Raw genomic sequence first — 8,556 nt, forward strand, 5'->3', positions numbered from 1 at the left:
TTTTTGGAAGGACAGTTAAAATTCTTGAGGAAAAGAGAGAGTTTAATATACTATAGCTGCCAAAAATTATCTGCTAGCTATTCAAGAGACAATTTAATAAAGATTTTCCAAGGTGACACTTTTTGTGACAAAAATAATCAATCCTGCTTGTTAGAGATACATTTTCTTCTTTGAGAATGAAACCTCCCAAACTTACAATATTGCTTTCATCACCGAAATCTGCAGGGTCTCCAATGATATTTACTGCAACCAGAGCAACCTAAGAAAGAGTTAACCAATAGAAATTAAGAATAAAATTTTGGCAATGACTTATCCCCTTTATTACAATCTGCTTGTTCATACTATACTGTCATCAAGAGGGATGATGTACACCAAAATATATTAACTGTAAAATGTCAAGCTATAGAATTATTATTACTAATTCCTGTAAATTATACAAGGTAATATTCTAACACCTAATCAAGTGGCTGTTTAATTTTTAATTTTTTAAAAAGATTTTATCTATTTAAGAGAGAAAGTGCTCATGCGAGAGAGCACAAGCAGGGGGAGCAGGCAGAGGGAGAGGGAGAAGCAGGCTCTTCAATGACCAGGGAACCTGACCTGGGGCTTGATCTCAGGACCTCGGGATCATGACCTGAGCCAAAGGCAGATGTTTAACTGGCTGAGTCACTCAGGCATCCCTCAAGTGGCTATTTTAATATCTAAAGTACATTAAAACAATAATGGCTAAAAACCTCCACAGTTTTAACACAGCGCCACAGCAAACCATCCACTCACAGTCCAGTATTGGGTTCCATCTACTCAATCTTGGTAATCTAGACAATGGACTGAAGGCCTGCATTAGCACAGCTCAGTTTGTCTGGGCCAGTGGCTCCACCTGACACCCTCCCTTCCTTGAACATCACTGCAGTGGAACTGAGCAACAGGGTGGTGGGCTGAGGTAGAAGCACGTTAGCGATCAATCTTCAGGTTTACAGTCAAGCACTGTTGCGGCAGACCAAGCAATGGAACTGCATCTCAGAGCTCTCCTCAACCTACTTGCTGGGTTTAAAACTCTGATTTGGTGGAAGGAATGTTTCCACTCCTCTTGGAGGGAGCAGGGAGTGCTGTCAATATCCATGCTAATTATGAGTCTGCTTTGGACACAACTGATTTCTACTACATCAATCATGCCAAATCCAAAACAAAACTAAAAGACAAGAAAAAGGAACAGAAAGACAAGGGGAGGGAGGGAGAGATTAAGAATGAGGACTTAGAGCTGGGCTGCCTGTACCATGAAATCATACCCCCAAGTTCTACCAGGGGATTTATCTCTTAAAGGTTTATACGTTTATCCAGAAGACTGTCACCTAACAGAAACCATGCAAGCCACACGGATAATTTTTCTAGTGGACACAGTAAAACTTTGTAAAAAGCAGATGATGTTAATTTTAAACCCAAGATCACCACAATTTATCATTTCACTCTATAACTGATTCCATTATCCACACAAAGTCTTTGAGTTCGAGTATCCAGTTAGCCTGAGTGGCCCATCGTACTTGGGTTGGCCAGGCTCCCAGTGTGTATCTGTGGTGTGGGGCAGCAGCTCCTGATCGCATAGCACAGCTCCAGAAGAGCTTAATATTCTTCCATAAAAGTTACTGTCTTAAAAAAAGATTTGAAATACCTTTGCCCAGGGGTGCAGGCCCCTATAATGCTGCAAGGAGATAGGGAGCAGTCTGGGTGAGGGCACGTGTCTCACCTGATTGTATATGTTGTACTTGTTGACATGGTTCTCATGAAAAATCAGCTTAAGAAACTGTCCTACTGCATCCACGTACACTGACTTCAGCTCCCGGGCTTTACAGCCTGTCTTCTCGTTGTCACAGAGAGAAACATAGCTGAAAGAGAGAGCACACATTGGAACCATGAGGACAGGAAATGTGTGTGCAATGAAACTGGCCTCTGCTCCTACTGAGCTCAACGGGTTTAAATCAAAGTTTAAATTAATTAAAGTCTGAAGGGAAAACCTAGGGAGAAGCCCAGAAACTGTATTCTAACCAGTTTTCTTAAAATGAGTTCTGCATCTGAAAAGCAGAGACAAATGCTAGCAACAGATGGACAGCACTGCTAATAGAGCACATCTCGGTGTGGCAGCTGCTCAGAAATGTGCTTGAGCACATGGGAGTCTGTGACCCAGGACCAAAATCAAGGGGTGGTCCCTTCATTCCCACGGCTCTGACACAGGGAGAGTCAGGTTAAAAGTTCCCAACACGAGCCTTCACTCTCACCCTTACCCAAGTCTTCGAAAGCGCTCAGCCTGGTAGGGCACGAAGTACTCGGGCAGGCTCTCACTGATGTAGAACTCCACTTTACTGGGGATCATGTACTGGTGGGCAAGCAGTTGCAGTTTCCTGATTCGACACCTCTCCACCATCTGAAGAACAATTTCTTGTGGAAACTGGCAAAATCTGAAAGCAAACACATTTGGTTTTTCACATGCGCGGGTTCTGGCTGCATATGCGGTGCTCTGCACGCAGCGAAGTGGTCTGTGAGTGCTGTGTCTGAGATCTGCCTGTGGTGGAGCTGAAGCTCCAGTGCAGACTGCATCTGCCTGCTGCCTTATGTGAATCATGCTTCTGGTAGTGGGAAAACCATTTGAAATGAAGTTCAACATGAGATAAACAACATCAGTCGTAAGAGGCTGTACTAGTGGGCAAGAAAGAGCCAAAGGATTTTTCCACAGGAACCCAAATGCTTCAGGAAAGCCACCTGCTTAGAGAATCCTGAGGGACGTGTGCCTATAATGTGTGCTTGGCAGTCTGCAGTAGAAGCCTACAACTGCCCACAGTGGAACTTCTACTTTTGCTTAGTAAGTGACAGAGCACGTTAAAAATCTACATGAGAAGGAGCTGGAGAACCAGTGTCGACAAAGACCTCACACTGCAGAGCTGATCATGACTTAGCAACAGAGCACAGTGCCCCAGACAGTAGATACTACATATGCTGGGCTGGAAAGCACTGGATTACTAAGACACTGGGGTGTCCAAGGCCTGGGCAGGGGGAAGCAGCAAAGGATGGAACAGCTGGACAGGACCCAGTGGCCTCCTGGGTGAGCCCACTCCTGCCTCCTGGCCATGCTCCCTCCCTTCTCTGCCACCTCTCCTAGCAGCCCTACATACCACTGTTGAGAAAGCAGGAGCCTCACATGGGGCTGTTCCTACTGCTCCCCAAATGGAATAGCATCCCTGCTGGGGCCTCATCCCCCACCCACACCCCAAACTGCACCAGGGCCAGCCTGTCCCCACCCTGGCTTTTCTCTCCCCATCACTCCCATCAGCACACACACACACACTCTGGAACCCACCCCTCCACCCCCATTTTAAGAAACCCCTCCTGTGACCCCACATCCTTCTCAGCAACCAAGCCACCACTTGGCTGCCCTTGGCAAACATCACATAGGAGCTGTCTGTGGCCACCAGCACAGCTCTCTCATTCACCCCCTCCTCACCTGCGCCAGGGCGCCCTACTTGCACATTTATTAGGTGAATGTCAGTAAATGTTATTAGGGGAAAGGGTCCAACAAATTTTCTTCAAAAACCTAAGGAAAAAACCCATGCCATCACTGCACAGACGGCACTGCAGCATGCTAACCACCACATGGTTCTGAGGCTTGAGTCATTAATACAAGCAGAAGTGTCCAATGAAAGGAGCCTGCCACCCTAGCCACAGACGCAGTCTGGCCCACCTCGGTGACCTCCACCCGCTGACGGTTGGTGCGTGGATCATTAGTTCCCGGGCACTGAAGCCATCTTCATGTCCAGAGGAGCTGACCACAACGAAGCCAATCTTGTGGGGCATCCTGGACGCTGGGCTGTTTATAAAGACAGGAAAGACTTCTTTAAGATAAAGGAACTTGGGAACGTTTTATCACATTGAACGTGTTAGCTCATGCCTTGCTCATAGACAAAATAATTCACAACATGTCAGAATTTTCCCATCTCTGAAGGAATCTAGGTTTTAAGTATTTCTCATGGGAGCCTCTAACTCTATTTAAGGTACCATTTTTCTTCACTTTTTCCAAAAGTATGTCTTAAAAATTTGACAAGTGTTGTGGGTTGAATTGTGTCTCCCCCCAAAATAGGATGAAGTCCTAACTCCCAGGACCTGTGAATATGACCTTTATTGGAAATAAGGTCTCTACAGATGTAATAAGGTGAAAACGAGGTCATGCTGGAGGACGGTGGGCCCTGATACGGAAGCACTGGTGTCCATCTGAGAGGCACAGACACGCACACAGCCAAGGCGAAGATCAAGAGATCGGAGCAGAAGCCAAGGAGGACCCAGGAGTGCTGTCAGCACCAGAAGATGGGATGATCCTCCTGTGGAGCCTTTACAAGGAGCATGGCCCTGCAGACACCCTGACCACGGGCTTCTAAGTCATCTGGCTTGTGGCAGTTTGTTACAGCAAAAACAAAGAGTTTTGTTAAGATAAAAACACCAAGTTTTTTATATTAGTTAAGAAACTAATATAACCAGTGTGTTAATAAGTTACACAAAAATATGGGAGGAAAGGGTGGGTTAATCAACATCATGACAACTGCTGAATGCAATTGTATGGCTCAAGCAAGGAAGGCAGGACTACAGGGAGATATGCCAGGTGCAGAAAGTACACCTGGGGGCTGCTTGAGGAGATATTTAAATATTGGTTGGATGAACTTTTTATGTCATTGTTTAGTGAACTGCTCATAGTTGAATATCATTTTGAGGGTGGGTGTTGTGATGTCTGGTCATGCCTGCTCAGCATCCATCCTATCCTGGTTTGGAAACAGCACCTCAATTGCAGTTTCTACCTGCACCGCTCCCAGGCTTGGTCAGACTGTGGGTTCCTGAACCTCAGCAGCTGGTTCAGGGATGGCAACATGAGAGCAGGACCCAAACTGGACTGATGTGACTCTATCCCGGGCCTCTGCTGGGGCTACCGGGAAAGAGAAGCTTTTTTGCTGGGGCTGCAGGCACAGAATATTTCTGGGAGGGGATCCCTGGGTGGCTCAGAGGTTTGGTGCCTGCCTTTGGCCCAGGGCACGATCCTGGAGTCCCGGGATCGAGTCCTGCATTGTGCTCCCGGCATGGAGCCTGCTTCTCCCTCTGCCTGTGTCTCTGCCTCTCTCTCTCTATGTCTATCATGAATAAATAAATAAAATCGTTTTTTTTAAGAATATTTCCAGGAGCTACTGACAGCCACCAGTGAGGAGGTTCTGCCAAAGAACAGGTAGACATGAGGAAACAGCTGTCTTGGGAACCCTGAGGTTCAGCCACATTTAAGGCCCAAACTACTCATGAACTTCTGCTTATTTTCCAGTTCTGGAGCCAATCAAATTCCCCTACAGTAAGCCAATGTGAACTAGGTTTAAGTATCTGCAACATGAAACCCCATCCTCACTAAGAGAAAACAAAGAATTCTCCAGAATGTTCTCTGGGATAGGACATACTGTCAATTGAAATTCTGAATAGCAAGTAACATATAGATATATCCTAAATGAAATTTTGCTTATTTTAATATGTTTGATACATGATCTAGATCTTTCTTTTACTTTCATTTAGAACCTCAAAAGGCCTACATCAGGGGATCCCTGGGTGGCTCAGGGGTTTGGCGCCTGCCTTTGGCCTGGGGCATGATCCTAGAGTCCTGGGATTGAGTCCCACCTTGGGCCCCCCTGCGTGGAGTCTGCTCCTCCCTCTGCCTGTGTCTCTTTCTCTGTCTCCCACGAATAAATAAGATCTTTAAAAACAAAACAAAACAAAAAACAAAAGGCCTACATCAATAAATTATTAACTGCTACTTGCCAATCCTCTTAGAGTATATGAACACAAGCATTAGAAATAGAATAAACCACCATTAAAGATTGTAATTTTTGACAATGAAGGATGTCACAGTACAGCAGAGGAATGCTAAAGTAAACTCACTCAGAAAATAAAGGAAACCAAGCACAAAAACTGAATGAGTGTGATTATACACAGGGTGTGCTATAGAGCCCCACCTGCATTCCCACCAGGAGTGGGATTTGTCTTCCACAGCCTTGGGCTCTTAGCAGACTTACCCTCTGTCCCACTCCCCATCCCTCAAGTGCCAAGTCTTATTGGTCCTGCCTTTCAGGTGATAGACTATGGCCGAATCCACTCTTCTCCACCCCACTGTCTCTTCTACAGGATGACAGTGGACTGTGGCCAGGTCTCCCCACCTGGAGCACTCCCCCTGCTCCCAGCTATACTGTGTTCCTTCTCAAGCCCAACTGGGGTCATCAGTATCTGTGTCCTAACTCAGAGCTCTTCATGTGCTCCCTGTCCAGGGCGGAAGGGTCAACTGTGTCCTGACCCAATCTGCTGTTCAAACCCTTAGTTCCTGTCACGCATTCTAAAGTCAAGGCAAGCTTAACTAAAAATCAGTTATCTCTCTCTCTGTTCTGAATTTCTCAAATTTTTCTGTCATCTTTAAGAGCAGGGACCATTACGCCCTATTCCACCTTGAAATTAGTAGGTATCTACTAAATATTTTCAACTGAACATGATTATATTTCTTGAAATTCTAAAATTTGAAACACCATGCACATTGCCCCACGTATATTCCTTTACAGAGTGCTCTCGCTTGCAGATAGACACTACCTTTAATGCACTTATTGTGTGCCAAGGGCCGACCTCAACACTAGACACATACGTGTGCCTTCATAACAACTCTGACAGGTTTGTCGTCATACCAGCTTTAGAGATGTGAAATCGAGGTACTGAGAGCCCTTGCTCAAGGCTGTAAGACTAGCAAGCCATGTAGGCAGAGTGATTTTAGCTGGTTGGGTTCCAGAGTCTCTGATCTTGGCCAATACCCTCTGCTAAGGTTCTAAGACTTAAAATAGGACCTTTGAAATCCAAATAGGGGTTATGTCCACTATACTATATTGCCTCAATAAATCCCAAACAAAGTACTGGTGTGTAGGAATCAGGTAGGAGGAATGCCCTGGCACTGTAGAGACATCACCTTGTTTTAAGTATTGGAAAGCATTCCTTTATGGCCACTCTCTTCCAAAGCCCTTCCACCTCGTACCAGAATATTTGTGGAAACCTTTGAGAGTGTTACATGATAGTGGAGGTGTCACTAAAGGATGCTGCTATCAGACTATAAAAATCACCGCTAACATTCCGACAAAAATCAAAGCTCTGTTGAAACTCAGCCATCAGCACGCAGGGCCCCAAGCAGCCACTGCTGTCCTGGGTTCCCTTGCTACCAGGCCGGTGCCTGCATGGAGGAGGATAGCTCAGCCGTTCCTTCACTGCGGCTATCAACACGTGTCTTTCCAACTGTGTATCAGGATTGTTGACATCTAAGAAGGTAAACTGAAATAATTCGGCAACTTCCCAACATTTTGCTACAAGACCAGGAGATAAACCTTGCTTCCACTTCTCTTTTTAGGGAAACTTAAACGTTACAAGTGCAAATAATGTTTGGTCAAGTAATCCTAAAGCCTGAAAGTGCCGCAGAGCGTATCCGAAACTGAACCGGCACCAAACGGAGGGGGTGGGCGAGCAGAGCAGCGCTGAACCCGCACAGGGCGCGTCGGGGCTCCGGGTCACCGTCAGCTAGGTCCGGCGCCAGCTCGAGGCCGCCGCAGACCAGACCTCGGTTGTGGCTGGCGGTGCCCGCTCCGGCAGGGGCACCCCCTGGGGGCGAGCTCCCCGCCCGCGGCCGCGTCCCCGGTCCTCCGACCGCGCCACCTCGACAGGCCGCCCCCCAACCCCGGGCCCAGCCCCAGGCCCCGACCCCCGGCCGCGCCCACCTCGACAGGCCTCCCCGACCCCGGATCCCCGGCCGCGCCCACCTCTGCAGGCCCTGCACCCCCGGACCCCCGGCCGCGCCCACCTCGACAGTCTCCCCTCCCCCGACCCCGGGCCCAGCCCCAGGCCCCGACCCCCGGCCGCGCCCACCTCTGCAGGCCCCGCACCCCCGGACCCCCGGCCGCGCCCACCTCTGCAGCCCTCCCCACCACCCCCGGCCGCGCCCACCTCTGCAGGCCGCTCCCCGGACCCCCGGCCGCGCCCACCTCTGCAGGCCCCGCACCCCGACCCCGGGCCCAGCCCCAGGCCCCGCAGCCCCGGCCCGCGCGTAGTCGGGGTTCGGGGTACCTGTCAGAGCGGAAGGCCCGCCCGGACCTCGGCGCGTGCACGACCCCCAGGGCCCTCCGCCGCCCCTCGGCAGCGCCTTCCGGAGCTCAGGCGGCGCCTCCTCCGCAGTCCCCGGCCGGCCCGCACCCCCGAGCCGCAGCGGCGGTGGCCGCCGAGGAGCAGCCGCGGCCGCCTGCGCCCAGCGCCAGGGCCGCGGCCGCCGCTCTCATGACAACCAGGCGGGCCGGGCCGGGCTGGGCTGCGCCTGCGCACAAGGCGGGGCCGCGCCTCCGCGTCCCGGGGCCTTCTGGGTAATGGAGTCTCCGGGGGACGGCGCCTGCGCACAAGGCGGGGCCGAGCCTCCGCGTCCCGGGGCCTTCTGGGTAATGGAGTCTCCGGGGGACGGCGCCTGCGCACAAGGCGGGG

The 8,556-nt window shown here is 49.8% G+C and overlaps 2 protein-coding genes across 3 annotated transcripts in view; one reads left to right on the forward strand and one right to left on the reverse strand.

Moving 5' to 3' along the window:
- CEP104 (centrosomal protein 104) overlaps positions 1-8,371 on the reverse strand; it is a 35,838-nt gene extending 27,467 nt beyond the window's left edge. Inside the window, exons 1-5 of one of the 2 annotated variants that reach the window (XM_041771670.1) lie at positions 8,152-8,371; positions 3,728-3,853; positions 2,277-2,450; positions 1,742-1,880; positions 197-259 (exon numbers count right to left, since the gene is read on the reverse strand). In XM_041771670.1, coding sequence (XP_041627604.1) covers positions 197-259; positions 1,742-1,880; positions 2,277-2,450; positions 3,728-3,840 — 489 coding nt within the window. In that variant the 5' untranslated portion in view covers positions 3,841-3,853; positions 8,152-8,371. Of the gene's footprint in view, positions 1-196; positions 260-1,741; positions 1,881-2,276; positions 2,451-3,727; positions 3,854-8,151 lie in introns of those variants that run through there. The other variant, XM_041771671.1, reaches the window with a different exon arrangement.
- On the forward strand, positions 6,191-8,445 carry LOC121500940 (vegetative cell wall protein gp1-like). The gene is made up of 2 exons (XM_041773031.1): positions 6,191-6,211; positions 7,681-8,445. Exons 1-2 carry the CDS (start codon positions 6,191-6,193, stop codon positions 8,443-8,445), a joined length of 786 nt encoding a protein of 261 aa, XP_041628965.1.
- Positions 8,446-8,556: the final 111 nt, after the last annotated feature.

The sequence above is a fragment of the Vulpes lagopus genome, chromosome 10 (assembly GCF_018345385.1).
Source record: "Vulpes lagopus strain Blue_001 chromosome 10, ASM1834538v1, whole genome shotgun sequence".
Taxonomy (NCBI): Eukaryota; Metazoa; Chordata; class Mammalia; order Carnivora; family Canidae; genus Vulpes; species Vulpes lagopus.

Coding starts and splice junctions, on each gene's coding strand:
- LOC121500940 (XM_041773031.1), top strand. CDS start 6,191: ATGACAGTGGACTGTGGCCAG. Junction 6,212..7,680: donor TGACAGTGGACTGTGGCCAG/GTCTCCCCACCT, acceptor CCGCTCCGGCAG/GGGCACCCCCTGGGGGCGAG.